This window comes from Lipotes vexillifer, unplaced genomic scaffold, assembly GCF_000442215.2.
Source record: "Lipotes vexillifer unplaced genomic scaffold, Lipotes_vexillifer_v1.1 scaffold575, whole genome shotgun sequence".
Taxonomy (NCBI): Eukaryota; Metazoa; Chordata; class Mammalia; order Artiodactyla; family Lipotidae; genus Lipotes; species Lipotes vexillifer.
Window position 1 is genome coordinate 1,181,361 of NW_006780198.1, and position 24,875 is coordinate 1,206,235.

General features: G+C 44.1%; 1 protein-coding gene and 1 pseudogene across 3 annotated transcripts in view; one reads left to right on the forward strand and one right to left on the reverse strand.

Annotated features, from left to right (window-relative positions):
* Positions 1–24,875, reverse strand: part of DNAJC11 (DnaJ heat shock protein family (Hsp40) member C11) — a 71,144-nt gene that overhangs the window by 21,135 nt on the left and 25,134 nt on the right. For 2 of the 3 annotated variants that reach the window (XM_007453300.1, XM_007453299.1), the window contains exons 3-4: positions 23,138–23,211; positions 14,840–14,941 (exon numbers count right to left, since the gene is read on the reverse strand). In XM_007453300.1, coding sequence (XP_007453362.1) covers positions 14,840–14,941; positions 23,138–23,211 — 176 coding nt within the window. The remainder of the gene's footprint in view (positions 1–14,839; positions 14,942–23,137; positions 23,212–24,875) is intronic. The other variant, XM_007453301.1, reaches the window with a different exon arrangement.
* On the forward strand, positions 19,478–19,997 carry LOC103079673 (protein tyrosine phosphatase type IVA 1 pseudogene; annotated as a pseudogene).

Genomic DNA, 24,875 nt, shown 5'->3' on the forward strand with positions numbered 1-24,875 from the left:
GGGTTTCGTCATCAGCCACCTCATTCAACTCACAAGCCCCGACAGTTTTCAGTTGGTTCTTTAAAAGACAGGCAATGATATCATATGCAAACAATGAAAACCCTTTCAATATTTTTCTCTCTTGTTATTTGTCTAATTGTATTGGCTAAAACTTCCAGAATAACGTTAAATACGGTTTTCTTTCCTTTCCCAAAGAAAACCTTTGAAATGATAAACATTTGTGTTAACTCCACACTGACAATCAATGGATTCACCAGAGGGTATAGTAGACTTTAGAAGTTTAAAAATAGTGCTGAAGGCATCACTTTCTCAGGTATTTTGTTGTTTCTTTAAACAAGGCCAAAACAGTGGAAAACTTCAATGAGCCAGTGACTTCTGTGACTCAGTGGCCTTTGGTGTTGATCCAAGTCTATAGAAAATGACCCCCCCCCAAAAGAAAGAGAATGACCCAGAGAATGTAAGGCTCAAGCGCCAGCCACACCTGAAGAGCCACGCAGAGAGGGACGGATCGCCATCGTCTACTATTTCCGAGAGTGGTTCAGGCGCCTGCCATCTGCTCTTCCACCATTTCCAGGAAATGACCTTCTGAAAATGGACTGGTCACAGCACCAGAACTAGATAGACCTCTTCCCTATGAGCCAAACAGGGGTCTGGCTGCAACTTACAATTCATTTTCACTTTCAACATAATATGCTTGTCATACAATGAGATGTCATGACTTAGGAATGAGAGTTGGATCTGAATTTTAACAGAGGATCAAAAAGGATGGAGAAAAAGAAAAAAGAGAAAAGATAAACTCTAACTCTGGATAAATTAATGGGTTAGATTTCTTCCAACAGCTTCTAGCTCAATATATGTAAGTTTATGTCCTTTTTTTTTTTTTTTTTTTTTGGGGTATCGGGCCCTCTCACTGTTGTGGCCTCTCCCGTTGCAGAGCACAGGCTCTGGATGCGCAGGTTTAGCGGCCATGGCTCACGGACCCAGCCCCTCCACGGCATGTGGGATCCTCCCGGACTGGGGCACGAACCCGTGTCCCCTGCATCGGCAGGTCAGCGGCCATGGCTCACGGGCCCAGCCGCTCTGCGGCCCGCGGGATCTTCCCAGATTGGGGCACGAACCTGCGTCCCCTGCATCGGCAGGCGGACTCTCAACCACTGCACCACCTGGGAAGCCCTTTATGTCCTTTTATTATTAAATCGTTACTAAATCACATTTTTTCAAATAAAGAGTTTACAAAGGAAAATACTTTTAGGTAATCTTTGCTATTAAGTGCAAATCACAAAACTTTTAAAGCATTTTGTTTATTTTTTTCCCCTGCCACAAGCACATCTCACCTTATTTTTCTAGAGCAGGGTAGTCGAACTTTTTCTGTAAAGAGCCAGGTAGTACTTAAGGCTTTGTGGGCAACTGCTGTGGAAACTGCTCAACTCTGCTGCTGTAGTGCAAAATAGCCACAGGTAATCTGTAAATGAATAAGCTTTGCTATGTTCTGATAAAACTTTATTTACGGACACTGAAATTTGAGTTTCATATCATTTAGCTCCATACAACGATGATACTGCTGAAAAACTGTCAGTGGGACAGCCGGCAGCTGCAGATTTTCAACTGAGACCTTTGAGACTTTTTTTGCAGCTCAAAGATTCAATCTATAGCATGGGACAGTCACCCCTCCCACCAATTAGCAGAGCTAACAGACTCCACGGGGAACACACCCCACAGTTTCAAACTATCTTCAATCAGGTCACAGTCATTCGAGTATAACACAGGTTGTAAAAAGAATCTACTGTTTCTCAAGTTTTGAGCTACTCAACGAAAATCACAAACTGATAAGATTCAAAGGTTTAAGGAGCTACACACAAGGGCAAGTAGCTGAAGGCTACCTGTAAGCGCCCATTCTAACCTGTAAACTACAACCCCACTGGGTCACCATCTTCCCAGACTACCAAATACTCCAGTCATAAGTCAACTCTTTTTTTCTCTAACTGATAACAAAACAATGTAAAAAAGATACCTGTTTGTTCTCTCATCTGCAGACTACTGCAATACTTCTCAAATTCAGCCAGGCATCTGAATTCCTGGGGGGGGGGGAAACTTGTAAAAATACAGATTCCCAGGTAGCAGACTGATAGACGCCTATTTATTTGCTCTGAGGCAGAGCCTGAGAATCTGAATTTTTAGTAGGTGAACATACTGTGATGTAGCTGAGTTAACTTACTGGCTTTGGGGTCTTTTTTTATGACTGAATATTTTACTTAGATCATTGTAGATTCACATGCAGTTATAAGAAATAATAAGAGACCCTGAGTACTGCCTTCCACAGCGGTAAACTTGCAAAACTACAGCAAACTATCACAAATCGGATAGTCACATTGATACAGTCCACCAACTTAATTCAGAGTGCCTCAGTTTTATTTATTTTTATTTTTTCATTTGTGGTTGTATATTTAATTCTATACCACTTAATCACCTATGTGGGTTCATGTATCCAACACTACAGTCAAGACACAGAACACTCCCACTGCCACAAGGATCCCTCTGGTGGCCCTTCTGCAACCGCTCCTATCTCCTCGCCCCACCCCTCCCGTTACCCCAACCTCTGGCTACCAGATCATTTTTTTAAATGAAGAAGCTGCAGCTGACAGAGTTTCTGTTCCTCTATTTCATTCATGATTATGGATAAATAACACAGTCTTTTCTAATGCAATTATTTCCAATACATAAATTTAGATGGGTTAAATCAACGGGATTAAAAACACATACACGTTTATCTCAGTGTCCTCCTGAAACCTTCCTCCCTCCCAAAATAACAATAAAGGAATGACAAAGCCAAAGACAAAAAGAACAGGATAACTAAAGGCGACAGATAAGAGGTGTTATAACCAATTTTTAGAAACTGGAAAAGGATGAAGAGATGGTAACTGATTCTGCAGCGAAAACTGAAACCTAAGTGTTGCTGGTCAGGAGGTGGAGGGACCACGCACCCCAGGAGTTGCGGAAACGTGGACCCCTGCCCACTCCCCCAAGGAGCCAAGTGACAGAGGCTTGTTCTTTGGAGAAGTCACATGAAGGCATTCCAGGCACAGCAGTGGGGGAGTGGGGCCTGTACTGGAAATAGGCTGAGGTGGACTACACGCTGAATGGTCCCATCCTCCACTTCCTACCCCACTCAGCTATGAGACTGCTGGCAGCCAGGCAGGAGACTGGAGGTTTCTTCTCAAGAGAAAAACCATCTGCTAATGAGAGGAAGCCTTTGGACGCTAACCTTTGGCGGGGTTGGGTGGGGGGTGTGTGTGGCGATGCTCCACCCAAACACCCAAGAGTTAAGCCCATCGGGGATGAGCCCGGCCAAGTAACATGCAGTGTCTACTCAGCCTCACCGCCTCACTCTTCATGGCAGACAGCCAAGGACTACCAGACATTTGAGGGAAACCTCCAACACCAAAGTCTGAAACCAAGTAAAGATCAGAAAGAACCAGAAAGAAGCACAGAATACAAATGCCAAAGAAAATGGCAAGAAATCTGTAGGTAATATCCTTAGAAAAATAAGAGATATTGCATTGATAATAAAAAACATTTATGAACGCTTACTATGTGCCAGGAACTCTTCCATCTAATCTTCTTATCAACAGTGAGTAGGCACCATTTTCTCCATTTCAGATAAAGAAACTGAGGAGCACAGAGCTGCAGTTGCTTGTGCAAGGTCACAGGTGATAAGTGTCAGAGACAGGATTTGAACCTGGGGCATCTTCAAATGCCAAATTCCTACCCCGTTACTTCCCATGAAAAGAACAACAAATCTGAGAATAAGAAAGTCTAAGATATTAAAAACATTATAGACAAATTAAAAATTTTTCTATATTCCTTAAATAGAAAGGCTGGAAAATAATCTAGGAAAAAAAAAAAATCTCCAAAAAAGTAGAACTAAATGAAAAATATGCAAAATGGAGAGGGAGAAAAAAGAAGATGAAATTATTAGTCCAAAGGGTCCAATATGTGAATAAAAGGAATCTGGAAAGAGAGAAAGGAGAGGAAAAAAAATACTAGAAAATGTATCCGAACTGAAGACCATTCAATTTTCCAGGTGGGAGGGTCTGCTATAACTATCAGCACAAGTGAGAAAGTCACCCCGAGATTCTCCGTCGTGAAAACCCAGAGAGAAAGACCCTAAGGGTTATCAAAGGGGGAAAAGAACATCACACACAAGAATAAGGAATTAGAACTAGTCTTCTCAACAGCAACTAGTCAGAAGAACTAGAACTAGTCTTCTGTAAGCTAGAGGCCTTGGAACAAGGTCTTCTGAGGCCTCGGAGGAAAAACGATTTCCAAACTGGAATTTAATATCCAGTCAAATTATATAAAACTGCCAATTTTTAGGTCTAAATAGACAAAAATAAGCAATACCTATTATTAAATATAGAGAAACAACCAAATATTAAGTTACAGATACACATACTTTACAAGTGTATCTATCTACACACACATATATATCATGAAGAGTATAAAGATATATGCTTTATTACTTAGCATCAAGTATAAACTTGATTTTGAGTTATGCAAAGTCAATGTTTTACCTCTGGGAAATAATATGGCAACACCTGCATATATTATGACCCATAAATTTCATATCTAGGTATGTGTGGTATATGGGTGTATGTGCATATGTGCAAACACATGCACACACACAGACACTCAAGAGACAGCCTTGCACATGTGCACCAGGAAACATGCACAGGAATGTTCACAGCAGCAACATTCATAACAGCAAAAACCTGGAAACAATCGAAATATCCACCAGCAGGAGAACGGGTAAGCCGTGGTTCCCAGCAATGAAAATGAGTAAGCCACAGCTTCATGAAACATACAGAATTTTGGAAGAGTATGAGTGGTGGGGAGAAAGCAAGTCCCAAAAGAATGCCTATAGCATGGTACGATTTTTACAAAGCTCAAAAACAATAAAAATGAAACACTGTATCGCTTAAGCATACATCCAATTTGTAACAAAATTTAAAAAGCAACAGAATGAGAACCGTGTGAGTTTCTTGCTTGTGCTGGGAGTGGAGTGGACCCTTCCCACCTGGAAAGTTGAGTTGTTCAATTCCGGGAAATTTCTCATATTATTTCTTTTATATTTGTCCTCCCTTTCTTTCTTTTTATTGATACATTCCTTTTATTCACATATTGGACCCTTTCGGATCATGTTTCCTTCTGGCAGGGAGAGGGAAAAGGAGAGAAATGTGGAAGTGAATGCAAGTTATGGGCAATATTCTTGTTTTTGGGTCAGGCAGTGGGTACTAGGCGTTTATTACTATGTTATAGTTTATAATATTACACATATCTTTTCTATGTATGTATGTATATATAATTACATACATAAATACGATTATATATAAATTATCTTTTTTTAAAAGGACACTCGAATGGGAATGAAACGGAAAAGAAATTCGACTTTTAGGCATCTTGTGTAAAGGAGCAACTGGAGAATGTGTTTCCTCCACAAAGAGATAAACCAAAAAGGGGAAGGTGTGGGAGCCAACCAAGGAAAGGGCTGGAGGGAATCCAAGCTCCACGAGGGAAGGGGCTGCTTTGCTGAGTGTCTAACAGTGCCTCTCTTGGCCGGCACTCAAGGCCAATTTGTTGAATGAATGAACACAAAGGCAGTCCTAGGAAGTTGGCGAGGAAAGTCCTGAGGTCACAGCTGGACGGCAGGCCTAGAAAGCAGAGTCGAGTCTGGACTGGGATGGGGGATGATGGAGAAGAGCTAGAGGGATGCTACCAGGAGCAAAAGGAGACAGACAGAACACACAAGGTGTCTGACAGGTTTACAGGAAACGAACCAAAGGAACCAAATGGGACCATCAGTAACACCATGGAGTAAAAAGCATATTAAGAAAAGTCAGGTAGGGCTTCCCTGGTGGTGCAGTGCTTGAGAGTCCGCCTGCCGTTGCAGGAGACGCGGGTTCGTGCCCCGTTTCGGGAAGATCCCACATGCCGCGGAGCGGCTGGGCCCGTGAGCCATGGCCGCTGAGCCTGCGCGTCCGGAGCCTGTGCTCCGCAAATGGGAGAGGCCACAACAGTGAGAGGCCCGCATAACGCAAGAAAAAAAAATAAATAAAAATAAATAAAAGGGCCACTCATGCTGCTGTGGGGAGAGACCCTACTGAGTATTCGTACAGTGAATATTCATTTAACCCTAAAGGGTATTATAATTACATTGGATGAACTGAAACCAATGTGTTGTTTGGGAGAACTATATCCTTATCTTTTCTGGCAAGAGGTCAATAGATAATTACAGAAACTGAAAAAAACAGAACAGAGTAAATATGCAACTTAGAAGTAGTAGGAAATGTCAGAGAAAAGAGCTCAGAAGGGAGGAGTGAGGAACAGGAGTCAGGAACCCACAAGGCGGGGGCAACATTGAAAAAAAATAAGCCTAGTAACTATCTGACTTTCTAACCTACTTACACATATTATTTAGATACACACACACACACACACACACACACACGAAAAAAAATTGCCACACTTTAGACTTCGAAACTAGGGGCTGCTTAAAAATGATTAATATCTCACAAAGGTCTGATATGCATATTTAAAAACTAGTAGAGGGCTTCCCTGGTGGCGCAGTGGTTAAGAATCCGCCTGCCAATGCAGGGGACATGGATTTGACCCCTGGTCCGGGAAGGTCCCACATGCCGCGGAGCAACGAAGCCCGCATGCCACAACTACTGAAGCCTGAGCGCCTAGAGCCTGTGCTCTGCCACAAGAGAAGCCACTGCAATGAGAAGTCCGCGCATCTCAACGAAGAGTAGCCCCCAACTGCTGCAACTGGAGAAAGTGCGCGCACACCAATGAAGACCCAACGCAGCCAAAAAAAAAAAAAGTTTAAAAAAAATTTTAAAAATTATTAAAAAAAAAACCCCAAAAACCTAATAGACCTCTTGTGCCCATAAGTCTCAGATGTTCCTTGATCAGGAGGGCCCAACATAACCAAATGACACCATCGCCCACAGGCTGGGCCTGGAGTTGGAGAGATGGGGCCCAGCCCTTTCCCAGAGGCCATCAGATGGCATCAGCATCAAAGGCTCAGCCACTCCTGACCCAAAGGAACTCATGCCGAGACAGGAGCACTACCTGCCGGCTCGGGATCCACTCCCACACTGGCTCTGTGAACAGCCTGGATAACTTACTGGGTTGACCAAAAAGTTCCTTCAGTTTTTAAGTAAAAATAAGACACATTTTTCATTTTCACCAAGAACCTTACTGAACAACGTATTCACCGTTCTGTTCCACTACCTTCTGCCATTTTTCAGGCAACTTATTAATTCCATCTCCCCAAAACTTTTTATCTTTTTGAGCAAAGAAGTGTTCCAGGTGCGTTTTACAGTCTTCTAGGGAATTTTGTAAAGACCAAAATAAATGGAAATCTGAAAATGAATGGAAATCTGAAGGTGCAATGTCTGGTGAATATGACAGAGAAATCGGAACTTCCCAGCCAAGCTTTTCTGCCTGGTCATCAAAGAAACATGCAGTGTTGCATTATCCTGATGGAAGATTATACATTTTCTGTTGACTAATTCCAGATGCTTTTTGTCAAGTGCTGCTTTCAGCTGGTCTAATTGGAAGCAGTAGTTGTCGGAATTAATCGTTTGGCTTTCCAGAAGGAGCTCATAATAAGAGGACTCCCTTCCAGTCCCACCATATACACAACATCACTTCTTTGGATGAAGACCAGCCTTTGGTGTGGCTGGTGGTGGTCCATTTCGCTTGCCCCACGATCTCTTCTGTTCCACATTATTGCACAGTATCCACTTTTCACCGCCTGTCACAATTTGTTTTAAAAATGCAATGTTTTCGTTACGTTTTAGTAGAGAATCACATGCGGAAATACAATCAAGGTTTGTTTCGTTTAACTTACGTGGAACCCAAACATCAAAACAATTAACATAACCAAGCTGGTGCCAATGATTTTCAACGCTTGATTGGGATATTTTGAGTATGTCGGCTATTTCTCACGTGGTGTAACATTGATTCTTCTCAATTAATGTCTCGATTTGATCGCTATCAACTTCAACTGGTCTAGCGACTGTGGAGCATCGTCCAGCGAGAAATCTCCGGCACAAAACTTCGCAAACCACTTATGACACATTTGATCAGTCACAGCACCTTCTCCATACACTGCACAGATCTTTTTGTTTGCATTTCAGTTGCGTTTTTACCTTTCTTGAAATAATAAAGCATAATATGCTGAAAATGTTGCTTTTTTAAATATTAAAATGGCTCCATAAAAATTCATCAATTTTGCTACGTTTTTTAAAAAATGCATGCTGATATGACAGCTGTCACAATACAATCTAACAAAATTGTTTTGAATGAAGTTAAAGACAACTAAGCGCTACTAAAGCCATCTTACAGAACACCAAACGAACTTTTTGGCCAACCCAATATTTTTATCTTCATTAAATACCCCACCCAGACCACTGGCACACTGTGTGGATAAAAGTGCAGTTTCCATTAATCCCCAGCAGGCTGCCTTGTTCAATGTTCCTTATACTAAGCTCAAATCATCTTCCCGCTGTTGGTTCTGTTCCTTGTTGCTGATCTTAAGCTAGGGAGTCAATTAAAGACCATCATTTCCCTGTCTCCCCTTCTCTCAGCCAGCACATTTATCCCTTCCACTCTAGTTTACCGGGATCTTTTAGAATCTTGGCTTTGTCCTTCCACCTTGGGTCACCTGTGAATGTGACACACACATCCTCACTGACATCATTCCCAGAAATTCTGAGTGTGTCAAGTTAGAGCCTTTCTCCCACAATGAGAAGCTTGTCACCAGGTTGGAAATATCATCTTAATCAGCCCTCTGAGAAGAATCAGTTGTTCATTCGGCCAGGAATGTTCCATCCTGAATACTTTTATTTACTTTCATTAAAAAAACAGTTTTTATTGGCGTATACTTGCTTTACAATGTTGTTAGTTTCTGCTGTACAGCAAAGTGAATCAGCTCTAGGTATACACATCTCCCCTCCTTTTTGGATTTCCTTCCCATTTAGGTCACCACAGTGCATCGAGGAGAGTTCCCTGTGCTATACAATTGGTTCTCATTAATTATCTATTTTATACATAGTATCAACAGTGTATATATGTCAATCCCAATCTCCCAATTCATCCCATCCCCCCTCGATGTCCATATGTTTGTTCTCTACGTCTATGCCTCTATTTTTAAAAATTAATTAATTAATTAATTAATATTTCTTTTTGGCTACGCTGGGTCTTTGTTGCTGCACGCGGGCTATCTCTAGTTGTGACGAGCAGGGGCTACTCTACCTTGCGGTGTGCGGGTTTCTCATTGTGGTGGCTTTTCTTATTGCAGAGCATGGGCTCTAGGCACACGGGTTTCAGTAGTTGTGGCACACGGGCTCAGTAGTTGTGGCTCATGGGCTCTAGAGCACATATGCCTCTATTTCTGCTTTGCAAATAGATTCATCTGTACCATTTTTCTAGATCCCACATATATGCGTTACTATATGATATTTTTCTCTTTCTGACTTGCTTCACTCTGTATGACAGTCTGTATGTCCATCCACATCTCTGCAAATGGCACAATTTCATTCCTTCTTATGGCTGAGTAATATTCCATTGTATATATGTACCACATCTTTATCCATTCCTCTATTGATGGACATTCAGGTTGTTTCCATGTCCTGGCTATTGTAAATAGTGCTGCAATGAACACTGGAGTGCATGTAGCTTTTGGAATTATGGTTTTCTCTGGGTATATGCCCAGGAGTGGGATTGCTGGGTCATATGGTAGTTCATTCTGAATATTTTTGTGTTTATATTTCTTTATCTGGCCACAAGGATAATGTGAGAAATTTCTGTCAAATGCAGTCTAGATAGTAACTATTTACTAATTGAAAATTCCACCGGAAGAGGCTATCACAGTAAGAGGCGAGGTGAAATTTGCCCTTTTTATAGCCGATGAACCCGTGGTGGCTCTTGTGAGACTGTCTCCACAGGACTGTTTTGTCTGAGATCGCAGTTGGAGCCTGTACTCTCCACTGTCATGGAGAAGCAAACTCAAATTTACCAGGGCTTCTAAGAGCGATTCGGCCCCAGCCACTCCCCCTGCCCCAGACCTCTGCCCCATGGACTTTATCCTGACACCCTGCTTATGTAGGTGGTCATGCTGGCAGGACGCGGTGCAGCTGCGACCCACTCAAGTAGCTTCCTCTATGCCTCACCACAGCCAGCCACCTCCCTCCGCTCCTCCGAAGACCTGCTTTTTAGCTCAGCGCTTCCCCAAACTTGGTCCCTCCTACTTAAGGGACAACGTCCAACTTCTTCAAGTTCAATAGCAGCCCCTTTCTGCCACTGAGCATGACAAACATGGGTTCCAACAACTTTTCTTCTGCACGATTATCCGGTTAGCCCAGCCGATTCAGTTTATGACGTCAGAATCACCTCCATGGAACAGACTGAAGCCGTAACCACGGGCTCATTCCGAAGGCTATGATCATTAGCCATGGCAACCAAAACAAACCTTTTAAAAAAATCCTTTAATAGTAATTGAGTAATGTACTCATACATCTTTTTTAAAAAAAATAAATTTACCTATCTATCTATGTATCTTTCTATTTATTTACGGCTGTGTTGGGTCTTCATTGCTGTGCGTGCGCTCTCTAGCTGCGCCGAGCGGGGGTTACTCTTCATTGAGGTGCGCGGGCTTCTCATTGCGGTGGCTTCTCTTGTCGCGGAGCACAGGCTCTAGGTGTGTGGGCTTCAGTAGCTGTGGCTCGCGGGCTCTAGAGCGCAGGTTCAGTAGTTGTGGCGCATGGGCTTAGTTGCTCCGCAGCATGTGGGATCTTCCCGGACCAGGGCTTGAACCCGTGTCCCCTGCACTGGCAGGCGGATTCTTAACCACTGCGCCACCAGGGAAGCCCTGTACTCATACATCTTTATGTAAAGATGTACTCCTACATCTTTACATCTTTTGGGGATTATGGTTACATGTCTTCCTTGATATATTATTTAACATTTTTTTTCCTGATAAAGCTAAATTTTGTTTTTCAGCTATTATAGGAACCACTGATAAGATGGCCTTTCTAAAACCAGAAAGGTCTTACCAGGGAGTTTATGTCAACCTCTGTAATAGCAGAAGGAGAAAGGAAAATGAATGGTCCAGGGAATATAGTAACAATCTCCATGAAACTCTTATGTAACAGCGTCCAAAAGAAAGGAGTTGATACTCTCAGAGTCAATGAAGCCCCCTAAACAATCCTTGACTTAATGCCCTGCTTCCTACGGGGTCTGGACAAGCTCATTAGGAAGGCAGTGAAAAGTCCGATTCCCAAACTGGCTGCTGTCCACAGAGAGAGAAGATTTATGGGTATTAACAAAAGAAAGGAATGACAATAATCAATATGATGTGAACATGGCACAGAACGAGCCTATTGTATGATCTTAAGTCTCTAAAAGGCAAGAAATAGAGGTGGATTATGCAAGTAAAACAGGGGTCTTCAAGACGCAGGGAGGAAGGCCAGGGGCGTCCAGTCAAGACTCCAGTCACACACAGCCCTTGAGATGCAGACGAACCTCATCATCTGTCTGGTCATAAACTCCCCTCACCCCCACGCTGGCTAATGTGCAGGGCCCTGGAGGCCCTAGGACCCCAGCAACCTGAGCTTGGTGTTTTCCAGCAGGAAATACAGACAGAGAAATTTATTCCCGCGTGGCCCTAAAGACAGAAAACAGAAGCAATTAAGCTAAGGACTCTGGGGTCTGAGGATTTGACCCCAAGCACTGGGCCTCATGGCAAACCTCTCATTTCACACAGGGAGAAACTGAGCTAAGACTGGAGAAGTGGCTGGACCCGGGGTGCAGAACTGGGGCTGGGGGTGGAATCTGAAGCCAGAGCTCTTGACGCCAAGTGCAAGGTTCTCCCACGCTGCCCCCAGCATACGTTGAGCCCGCGCGCCCTGTTGGCTGGAGGGTGGGGAGGGAAAGGGGATACACACTGGAGCTGGGCACGGCACTCACTCCTTCCGGCCCCGCAGTGCTGTCCAGGGCACCTTCACGGAAGCCAAGACTCACAGGTGACTGGCCACACTGCAGCCACTGCGCCTCGGCCACAGGAGCAGGTGGATGGTATCAGCAGAGGGCCATTTCCAGAACCCAACTAACAGACCCCACCCAAACCCAGCCAGCCACCAGGGGCAATGAACTACCCGACCAAGCCAACTGTTTCCCACACGGTGCCAAATGAGATGCTGAAGCAAAATTTAGTTCTTAACCTCACCTTGGTACAAGTACCACTTTGCACTTACATAGCAGGCTTGTCTTTCTCTAATAAATTAACATCTATTTCATATTTTTTTCAATCATTTAACAACTTGGCGTGGTGGTTAGCGGACGTATCCTCATTTTCCAAATGAGAAAACTGCACATAGGTCAAAGGGTGAGCTCTGCGTCCTGTATCACTGTGTCAGAGCCAGTATTTCCAACCTACGGGTTTCCCCACTTGACCTTTTTGTCTGTTCTTGGTACATACTCCTCCTGGAAAATTCCTACCCAATGAACTCTTATTGGTGAAAATGGAAAAATACCCATGCAAGTTTCAGACAGCAGTACCACGAACGTCACCCAGTCTGTCCATCCCCTACAAGCTGTGATCCTCAGTGCAGGCCGTACCAAGCCCCAAGGTCATCAAAGGTGTCCTTCTCTCTGTGGTCTTCTTCTTTTTTTAAAAATTAATTAATTAACTAATTTATTTATGGCCGCATTGGGTCTTCGTTGCTGCGCACGGGCTTTCTTTAGTTGCGGCGAGCGGGGGCTACTCTTTGCTGTGGTGCATGGGCTTCTCACTGTGATGGCTTCTCTTGTTGCACAGCACAGGCTCTAGGCACGTGGGCTCAGTAGTTGTGGCCCATGGGCTCTAGAGTGCAGGCTCAGTAGTTGTGGCACACGGGCTTCGTTGCTCCGTGGCCTGTGGGATCTTCCTGGACCAGGGCTCGAACCCATGTCTGCTGCATTGGCAGGTGGATTCTTAACCACTGCGCCACCAGGGAAGACCTCGCTGTGGTCCTCTTAAAAGAGATCACCCCTTTCGTCTTAGGATGAGAACATTCTAAATCTTTCTGCTCATCTTGCAAAGCAAAAACACTCAGAAGTGGAATAAAAGATCCAGCTCAAAACCTCTCCTCAAAATGCCACAGAGCCGGCATCTGGTTTTCACTCAGTATTTCTGGTTAGAAAATGTCTTATTTCTTTGGCAGCACTTTCTAGAAGTAGCCAAGTATTGGGAATCATACAATATCTTGCAGGCATGTGTGAAATGGTCACAGCTGTGCTCCCTCATTTCACAGAAACATGGCCTGGAGACATATTTCCATACGATCCCAGTAAGCAATCACCGCGCACACCCAGATGGCCAATTTTATCACGGGACACAGAGGCTCAGGCTACTGTGATGTTGTCTTTCCCCCTCATTGTTCTGAATGCAGCAAAACTTCAGCCAGCAAATCAAAGACAGCACAGCATCAGACTGCCCCTGCCAGGCTCTCACCCCAGCTCCCCGACCCTGAGCTCCACATGCCAAGGCTGACCTTTACGCAGACCTCCTCCAGTGCACTGGCTGGGATACCCGAGAAGGGAACCCGTTAGCACAGTTCAGGGCACCTCGAAGATTTTCAGCTCTCTCAGCATCTCACACCCCCTGACTTGGTTCAACCGGTGTTTCAAGTCTCTACCTCCACTGACCCAAAGTTAACTACATTCCTGAAGCTATCTTCCACTAAAGGGGACATCAGGAGGGAAGGAGAGGCGTTGGCGTTTACAAGCATACTTTGAAATGTAGGATTCAAAGAGATGGGAGTCTTCTGAGTATCTGGACCTTTAAATGCTGTAGGGGTCTTAGAAAAATCCATTTTCTAGAACATATTTGATCAGAAGCTCGTAACATCATGCTTCCCAGTTGTAAGCTAGCATTGGTTCTTTTTCTTTAGAAGATTTTCAGGCTGCCTGCCGGGCTATCCCGGCCACAGTGACAGAGTCTGGATGCTGAGCCCCTCATTAAACACCGCTGAACAGGAACACCGAGCCACGTTCAGTTAGCCCTTCAGCGTGACTGGCACCTCAAATCGACCGAGCTCTCCTTTTGCCACAGGACTGTGGCACGCATGCAGAACAATTTGCCTCCCCAACACATCCAAGGAAAAGGAGATCATACAGGACTGAAAAGTAACTTTCAGACTCAGGTGTGTCCCTGGGGTACACGACTCCAACTTCATCGGGGACTTGACTGATGGCTAAAGGTGGTCACCCTGTTGCTGCGGAAACAGCCTGGTGACTGCTATTCACGGCACCGTCGTCCTGGGGTGGTGAAAGCACGCTCCTCACTTCACGCAGTCTGGAAACACCCCCAGCCCTCTGCGTTCTCTGGCTCTCTGTCTCGTAACTGGTCTGCAAGGAATCCTGTTGCCTCAATGTGTGGGTAGGTGGCTGTCCTTTCCTGACACAGACCTCTGATTGATTTTCACGTGTCAAGGGCTTGGGCAGCAGGATTACAGGGAAAGGTCTCAGACAGCTAGCCTGCATTTCTGCTCAAGAAGTCTCCTGGCTTCCGGGAAAAACAGGGGATTGGTTTTGCCTTCACTCCGGCTCATCACCAGCAGCTCTGCTGATAGCTTTCCAGGCAGATCCTACTCTTGAGACGCAGTAAGCAAAATGCTGTTCCACCCGATTCTGTACGTTATTACGATAAAAGGCCACCAGCACTAATTATTTTAGATCTGCTGTCTGGTAATCGAGCCTCGCAACCCTTCCCTCCAGAACTGGCCCGGCTCACCTTGGGGTTGGTTCGCTGCTGCAGCCGCCTCTCTTCCCTTTCTCTCTGCAGCCGCTCAAACTCTTCTCTGATTTCGGCGGGTGTCCTCCTCCTTTCCACAACCTGCAGGCAGAATCGGGGGGAGAGTCAGCAAAGGGCCCAGAAAGCGAGGAAAACACACAAGAGCCGGCGTCATTAACCGTGTCCCGCTGTTCCTTTCCCCCAGGATGGTTAAGAGCCGCCAGTGAGACTGTGGGGATTTTCCCTTCCGACGGCCCGGTCCCTGGTGAAGCCAGGTTCACCGTCACACCCACTCAGTCCCAAGGTTGTGCTTTCCCTCAGCTCTCCAGAGACTGAAGCATTATTGTCTTCATTTTAGTCACTTATCTCCAAGGCTGCAGGAATCTTACAAAGAAAACATCACCTTAAGTGTCACAGTTTAGATTTCCTAATGAGCCCCAGGTAACACATGCTGAAAAGTGTCAAGATGGAGGCGAGGCCATCCACAATGGCACTGGTATGTCTCCCTCGTGTGCTGGGACCACCACCAGAAGTGCCCCTTGAGCATCCTGGACCAAAGGACCTTAAGCCATGAGGTCTGGGTGTTTCAGAATCAGGGGACTCTTCCAGTACTCAGGTGCAAATCAGCAGACCATGCTAGCCCTCGGGGATGCACAGAGATGTCAGATCTGTGAGGAGGTAAGGCATCCCACATCAGCCTTTCTGAGCTCATCACGAAAGCAAGACAGCCCAGCTGAGATTTCAAACAGGCAGGGAAGCGCCACACGGGCCTCGGGTACCATGCCCGTGAGAGAGGAAAGCAGACCACGTCATTTCCAAGGGTCCCGAACGCTATGGCCTGTGAGAAACACAGAGAGTAGGAGCGGGACAAACATGACCAAAGTCACTGGACGCATGACGGGGGGAAAAGGCCCAACAGCACTGACCCTGTATTAGTGGCAGAAATACTGCAGAGTCCTGAGGCTGCTCAGAGAATACCTACAAAGGTAGGTGAGGTGAGAAAAAGCTATCTTGGAAATCAGAAGTTTTAAAAATTATTAAAAAAAAAACACATGCTTATAGCAAAAAATCAAAATAGTACAGAAAGATATGAAGCAAAAAGTACAATTCCCCCTCACCCACACTCCTCCTCCTCACAGGCTAACATTTAATTTTTTATGTGTCTTCCTAAAAACCTATGCATATGTATGTATGTATATATATTACAGTAAATGGGGTTTTGTGCAACTTGATTCAGCAATACAGAAAAATAAATACAAGAACTGGCCTATCCAAAGAAACTGAAAAATTTGTTCACTATCACTTTCAGCAAGTATGCAGAAAAAAATAAAAACATTTTCTCCTCTCCCATATAAATTGTTAATTATCAAAAAGGGGAAGGTGTTTCTTTTAAAGGAAGTTTTAAAATAAAAACACTGTTAAAATAATCCAAGAACAAACTGAAAGTCCAAATGGCACGACAATGATTGCTCTGTGACCTCACAAAAACATTCTCAGTTATATTTAACCAATGTGGCACGCTCACTCTGCTAGTTCCTATTTCGCTTCCCCAAAGTTACCCCATCTTGGACGGATGTCGTGCTTCCTCCATGGGGCCCAGAGCAGAACAAGATTTGCTTTCAGGAATTCTAGCTGTTGGACCTTTGCAAATGACTTTCTCACTGCCACGCTCTGTGACAGATGAAGAGGCAAATATTCCAAAGGTGTTAAGTCATCCCATTTCTAGTCGTATTTTACAGAAGCTCTGCAAACAGCTGGTACATAATCAGTGCTAACTGCAAGGTCAAAATGGCTGGTCCCTCTGAAGCCGTGGAGAACTTGGCCAGGCATCTCATTCTAGCTCCCACAGGCCCTGACGGCCTTTACTATTTATACTTTCTTTACACAGGGTACATCACGGTGGAGAATGGAAGAAAGCTAAGCCAGCTGCAAGTCACTTTTTCTCCCTTCGGTAACCCTCAGACATTTGCACCCCAAAACTGCATCATTACAGTTGGAAAGTACTAGACATTTTCTTTTTTTTTTTTTTTTAAATTTTATTTATTTTTTTTATACAGTAGGTTCTTATTAGTTATCCACTTTATACACATCAGTGTATGTATGTCAATCCCAATCTCCCAATTCATCACACCCCCACCCCAATCCCCCTGCCGCTTTCCCCCCTTGGTGTCCATATGATTTTTCTCTACTTCTGTGTCTCAATTTCTGCTCTGCAAACCGGTTCATCTGTACCATTTTCTAGGTTCCACATATATGCGTTAATATACGATATTTGTTTTTCTCTTTCTGACTTACTTCACTCTGTATGACAGTCTCTAGATTCATCCACGTCTCTACAAATGACCCAATTTCGTCCCTTTTTATGGCCGAGTAATATTCCATTGTATATATGTACCACAACTTCTTTATCCATTCATCTGTTGATGGGCATTTAGGTTGCTTCCATGACCTGGCTATTGTTAATAGTGCTGCAATGAACATTAGGGTGCATGTGTCTTTCTGAATTATGGTTTTCTTTGGGTATGCCTAGTAGTGGGATTGTTGGGTCACATGGTAATTCTATTTTTAGTTTTTTAAGGAACCTCCATACTGTTCTCCATAGTGGCTGTATCAATTTACATTCCCACCAACAGTGCAAGAGGGTCCCCTTTTCTCCACACCCTCTCCAGCATTTATTGTTTGTAGATTTTCTGATGATGCCCATTCTAACCGGTGTGAGGTGAGATACCTCATTGTAGTTTTGATTTGCATTTCTCTAATAGTGATGTTGAGCAGCTTTTCATGTGTCTCTTGGCCATCTGTATGTCTTCTTTGGAGAAATGTCTATTTAGGTATTCTGCCCATTTTTGGATTGGGTTGTTTGTTTTCTTAATATTGAGCTGCATGAGATGTTCATATATTTTGGACATTAATCCTTTGTCCGTTGATTCGTTTGCAAATATTTTCTCCCATTCTGAGGGTTGTCTTTTCGTCGTTTATGGTTTCCTTTGCTGTGCAAAAGCTTTTAAGTTTCATGAGGTCCCGTTTGTTTGTTTTTATTTCCATTACTCTAGGAGATGGATCAAAAAATATCTTGCTGTGATTTATGTCAAAGAGTGTTCTTCCTATGTTTCCCTCTAAGAGTTTTATAGTGCCCAGTCTTACATTTAGGTCTCTAATCCACTTTGAGTTTATTTTTGTTTATGGTGTTAGGGAGTGTTTTCATTTCATTCTTTTACGTGTAGCTGTCCAGTTTTCCCAGCACCACTTATTGAAGAGACCGTCTTTTCTCCATTGTATATCCTTGCCTCCTTTGTCATAGATTAGTTGACCATAGACATTTTCAATGTTTTCCGTCAACAGAGTGTATCATATGCCACCCATGTATCCATATACCTGTACTGTGCACCTTGATCATTTACCAACTAGGTCTACCCTGTGCTAGTCAGGATGACTTACTCTGTAGATGAGGCCTCTGTAGAGAGACCTGTAAAACCAGGTGGCACAGTGGGAAGAAGACAGAGACCTAGGCTCTCCAATACCACCTGAACCTCGCGGGAGACCTCAGGTGAGTCGGTTCACTCTCTAAGCTTCAGTTTCCTCCTATAAATGAGGGGGATTAAAACTACATGATTCCTGAGGTGCTGTCTGGTTTGAAAATTCTATGATTCCAGTGAGTCAATTTTTTATTTTGGAATAATTTTAGAAAATTATTTAGAACTTTAGAGAAGTTACAAAGATAGTACAAAAAGTTCTCGTCTACCCTTCACCGAGCCTCCCCCAAATGTTAACGTCTAACAGAACCATGAACAAACATCTGTCAAATCTAGTAAACCAAGATTAGTACATTACTACTAACTAAACCCAGACTTCTGGGATTTCACGAGTCTTTCCGCGAATGTCGCTGTTATGCCCTAGGATCTGATCCAGGACCCAGGACCCCCCAGGATTGTATTTAGTCACATGTCTTGTTAGTCTCCTCCCATCTGTGGGAGTTTCTGTCTTCGTTTTTATGACCTTGACCATATTACAGCTCTTAATGCAGGGTGACTTTCCTAGACACTATAAGAATGATGTCAGGCAGATAGAGTCCGGTTCCCCCGCCGCGGCCTGCAAAGCTGCCACCCTGCCCTGCTGCCGCTGCCCATGTCACCGCCGCCTCGGGACCGGCTGTATGATTAGGCCACAATCTTCAATGAGTAGACATATTCCTCAGTTCTGTGGTGTTCTTGGTCACACACTTATGGAGTTTCTGAAGGGCAGTGGAGATTACTGCCAGGCACAGCACGACCTCTATGCAGACAAGTGAACTGTAGAACTTCATTACTACTCCACCAAGAAGCCCCCATAAGAGTGGTGAACCTGGACACAGAAGTGTTGAATTGAAATCCACAGAGCATTTTTTACAAGAGTTCTGACCCGGATGGGGTAAACCTCAGTGCACTTCCTTTCTCTTGCCTCAGTATTACTGCACTGAAGAATTGCTGCTTCTTGTCAGGAGGTTCATCTCATTTCCCATTACTCCCAACTTCATATTCAAAACCACTGAGAATTTCAAGCGGAGTATATTGGAGTAGACTCAGTTTCTTTGCACCATTCCTGTATTCAACTTTTAAAATTCTTTCATAACCCTACTGAGTGTTTTTTAACTAAATTAACATGGATCGAATGAACCGCCCAGCTCCTGTGGAAATCACTTACAAGAACATGAGATTTCTTATGACACACAATCCAACTAATGCGACCTTAAACAAATGTATAGAGGAACTTAAGAAGTATGGAGTTACCACAATACTAAGAGTATGTGAAGCAACTTATGACACTACTCTTGTAGAGAAAGAAGGCATCCATGTTCTCGACTGGCCTTTTGCTGATGGCGTACCACCGTCTAACCAGATTGTTGATGATTGGTTAAGTTTTGTGAAAATTAAGTTTTGTGAAGACCCTCGTTGTTGCAATTGCTGTTCATTGCGTTGCAGGCCATGGGAGACCTCCAGTGCTTGTTGCCCTAGCGTTAATTGAAGGTGGAATGAAATATGAAGATGCAGTGCAGTTCGTAAGACAAAAGCGGCGTGGAGCTTTCAACAGCAAGCTTTTGAACTTGGAGAAGTATTGTCCTCAAATGCGCCTGCGCTTGAAAGACTCCAGTGGTCACAGAAACAGCTGTTGCCTTCAGTGAAACTGGGGTGCCTGACGCCATCGCTTGGAAGTGGAACCTAGACAGGACAGAATTTGTTGTACATGTTAGCCAGCAAGTGGGCTTGGTGAAGTCTGATGAAGCTTCCACAGGAGTGTTGAAAAGCAGTTTTACCAGGCCACAAAGCTGGCAGAATTGCAACCTCTATGTTTGGGTTATGATCAACCTACTTGGACACTTAGCAAAGGATTCTTGCTGTTCAGCATTTAAAATGTGCTTATCATTTGTACCGACTGACCTTTCCTGGGAGAAAAAAAAAAAAAGAATGATGTCAAAGAGGCAAGGAAAAGTGAGATATGGATAAAGGTAAAGGACTGCAGACAAAAACTAAAGTGTGGATGATCCGGGCCAAAGGCTGCTCCTCTAAATGTAATCTGACGTCTGCAAGCCCCCTCTGACTTGTATGGTTTTCCACTCCACTTGCCAGCTGTTACCAGACTCAATACTGTCTGAACATTCACAGCTCAAAGCTGGATTTTTGCCATACTGAAGAGGCCAACTTCATTTGAATCATGGGTATCTGCACAAACACTGCGACTTTAAGAACTCAAATGGCTGGTGTTACGAGCTGGGAATGGTTGCATCTCACTCCTTTGGAATCCTGCCAGAGCATGACAAAGTCCCTTGAAGGTTAAAAAAAAGAGAATAGACAAAGACTAAAAACCTACCTAGTACCTGAAAACAGAGTCAACATTTGATGCAACCTATAAACGCTCAATTTCATCCCCAGCCTCCACCAGCAGAAAGCGGATGATGCCAGAGCTGGGACAGGAGTGACTGCCACATCTGTGGCTGCTCTGGCATTTTGGGCTTAAAGGCGTCCCAAACACTACGGGCTTCGCCTGTGTCCTCCATCCCTCCCTGACTACCTGTGGGTTTAGACTGACAGACACGTGGCAGACGGACACCGGTCAATAGTCTAAAAATACGAGCAACAGCGTGAAGGGAACACAGCCTCCTCCCTGGGGTGGAGGCTGTGACTGAAACGGGAGAACCCTCATACTGAGAAAGCCACCAGCTGCAGAATTCCTCAAGGGAACGGTGACGTCAGCTCCATAAAGCGCTCGAGTTCAGCGAGACTCTTCCTTCACAGTATGAACAGCGGGCTCAGTTTTTCTATTATATGTTAGGCACCTATACATCTCTTCTCAGTAAGTATCTGAGGAGGTACCTTCCTGTAGTTTTCCTTCAAGGCATTTTTATCATCAGTGAAGGCTTAGTATTGATGAAAAAAAAAAAAAAAGCCAATTCTGATTGATGAGAACTTGATTCCCTTAAAGCTGTCTACTAAAAAATAAGCTACTAAAAAAGCTTATCCAGTCACCGTCTATGACTGCCTGCATACTTTTATAATCACGACAGTGTGTATGGTTTTTCTCTGTTCCTAATGGGGAGATAATTTGGTTTGGTGATAGGAAACCACGTGATATTCTGCCAGGAAGACGTCACCCCGCTGCTCCACTGAGTGGGAATAATGCTGCTGGGAATGAACCCTAGACTCTGAGGAGGGGATACACAAGAGAGGCCTGCAGCTTTTCAGTGGCCCTGACTGCTGCCGTGAAGAACTGCAACCAACCCACGGCTTCAAAACACAAGGGCGCTTTAACCTGGGGCATGAGGAGAAACTTAGTAAATTCAACAGGATTCTACTTTCCTTTTTTGATGAAAAAAATTCTAAGCCACTATACCCAACACTTTGCTACCATGAACTAATGTGACATGATGCACTGCTATTTCCACTGAGCCAAAGGCCAGAAGCCAGACGCCCGCTGGGAGCCAGGCGGGGCGTGGGACGGGTGGAGGGAGCGGCAGGGGCCGGGGCAAATTTGGCAGCACGGTTCAGTCCCATGGCAGGGGCTCCTCAGACCTGGGTGACTGTTGCCTTAGAGGGGAATTTAGGCACAGCGTTACCAGGTCTTCTGATTTTTCCAGAGAAGATAAGAGACTGGATTTTCCTGCAAAGCCTCCTAAGTTTCAAATGTCAGCAACTACAATTCACTCTGTGGGCAACCAAAACATGGCTATAGGTTGGAAATGGCCCGTAAGCCACCAATATCAAGCAGTGGTGAAAATGGCAACAGAACCCCATTTCACTTCTGTTCCAGTCTGTATCCAAAGGCCTTTAGAAGGTTTTCACCCTAAAATTAGAATAGACAGTCATGCACGCACGAGAGCAAATACCAAAAGAACTTCAAGGGAAAGCTTACATGACGATAAAAAAATAACTCAATGATAGTTAATTTACCGTTAACAGCCTACCAGAATTTCTTGGGCATCAGAACCAAGCTTCTGTAATGAAATTAAGTAATAACACCTATATGTTCTTATAGCAATACAGAGTTTTACAACAAATTTTCATATTAACTTTTCTACTTGATCCGCATATCATTATTTTTTAGGTTATAACACGGAAGCACAAAGCAGTCAAACCACTTGCCCAAGGCTCTAAGACTACTCAGTGTCAGAGTGAAAGAAAACGGAACCTTCCGAATTTTAGTGATAGTTCCCACGTGGTATGGCTGTCCAGGTAACCTATTTCATAGATATTTGCTATTTATTTTGTTTTACTCAATATATTTATAACATTCTAATAGTACAGCCCATTAGAGCGGGAAGGGTCATTATAGACAATTGAATCCAGTAGTTCTCAACTTTTCCGTGCTTCCGTTTTGTTCACATGCACAACACAGCACCAACAAACACTTCCTAGATTCAGTTGTTACCTCGGGTAGAAAGAGGGGCTCAGGGCCGTGGAGCGTGGAAGGAGGGCACGTGTAGGAACTGTGCCCTTTCAGAAACCACCTACCATCACCCCCTGAGCGGCCTGCTCCCTCCCCTGGGTTAAAACTTACTGGCCTAGACCATCCCTCTTACTATTCACCTGATGGGTTAGGAGACGGAGGACAAGTTGGATGACTAACTGTCCCAAGTTCACAGAGTTACAAAGTGGCAAAGCCAAGTGTAGAACCCAATTCCTTAAACCAAGATATAAAGGCGAGAAGAGGACTCTGATGTCTTCAAATATTCTCAAAGGCATCACTGCAGGTTGCGGGATTTGGGGGTTGTTGTTCCGTAGCTGTTGAGTGACGTTCCTGGGACACCAGACACAAAGTTTCTCTTACCTCCCATCCTTCCATTTCCAGTCCTCTCTTGCCATAGATATCATAGATGGCTCTGGTTTGGGGGTCACTGAGCACTGCAAGTTAAAAACCAAACATGTTTACAAAGCACAAAATTCACCTTTCAGTCCTGACCACAATACCACCAGGCAAGGCCACCTCTTTTTGTTCTTCTCTTTCCAGCCACAATCTTCCCAGAGACCCCATCATTCCCAATGTGTCTTTCCTCCTAATTGCTCCCTAGATCCAAGCGAGGAAATGTTTAAAGGTGGCTACAACTGAGAAACATTGGATTTTTCATGTCCAAGCTACTCTTCGCTTCATTGTGAGGTGCACTGACCCTGCATCTCTAAAGGACCGTTTTTTTGTTTTGTTTTTTGTTTTTGTTTTTGTTTTTGTTTTCTTTTTGTGGTACGTGGGCCTCTCACTGCTGTGGCCTCTCCCGTTGCGGAGCACAGGCTCCGGAGGCGCAGGCTCAGCGGCCATGGCTCACGGGCCCAGCCGCTCCACGGCATGTGGGATCTTCCCAGACCGGGGCACGAACCCGTGTCCCCTGCATTGGCAGGCGGACTCCCAACCACTGTGCCACCAGGGAAGCCCAAGGACAGTTGTTTTTAAAAGCACCTAGTGAGCTTCCGCCACAGTCTATAAAGTATCTTGGCTTGAGAGAGTGAATTCCAGTTTCTAACAGAGCCTAATGTAAAACCAGGGACAGGCTCTGACCAGAAAAATCTGACTTATTATTATGTAGGGGTTTGTTTGTTTGTTTTTGGATGTCTCTCTTCTTTATTTGTAAATCATCTTTAAAAGAGACAAACACCTCTCACTATGGTGTCGGCCATGTCATCTAAAGTACATCAGAAAAAGACTGTTCAGTGAGGGTGAGAGCTGTTCAAAGGACCTCCAAACCGAACCTGAACATCCGTACAGCAAGCAGTCGTCACCTCCCTCCTCTGCTGGGCCAACTTCTGTTCAAGACCTTTGAATCTTTCCCCGCCTGAGATTTCCCATATATTTTTAGGTCTAATTAAAAAATGATGTAAATGACTCTATCCATACTCAAATCTAATGAGGAAGAAAGAAATGCGGACCACCGGAAAACTTGGGAGCCAAACTTCTTGAGCTGATCTCTAGGATTTAATAAGGAATTATTTATTCACCATCTCAGTCTCCCTTTAGGCCAAACACTAGGGCCAGGTCTGCTGCTGCAGCATTTTCACAAGCACTGGTAGGGTTTTTCTGTTAACTCTTCCCCAAATCTCCAAAACAATACAATCCAGTATGTGGGTAATTCAGACAACCAAATACAATAAAAGGAACGAGTTTTTGGTCAAGCTTTATTCAGACCAGGTAAGTAGCCTGAAAAGTTACATTTGGTGAAGACACAGGCTGACTGTACACACATATGTGCCACAGTCTCAGTTTTACTGGTCATTGAAATCTAACTTTCTGGTAAAACTATAGTGAATACAGCAATACGCTTTTATGTCCACAATGAGAAGTCTTTATTTTGTAAAGAAAATCTAATTTTTGGTCTACCTAATTAAGGACCAAATCACCAAATGGCTCTAGAATGAATAACTAACTTTACTTGGCATAGATCCTAAGAGTGATTTCATATTTTTAATTTTAAAAATCGTGGTGTAATACACACAACATAAAATTGATCATTTTAACCATGTTTAAGTATACAATTCAGTGGTGTTAAATAAATTTGCAATGTTGTGTAACCATCACAATC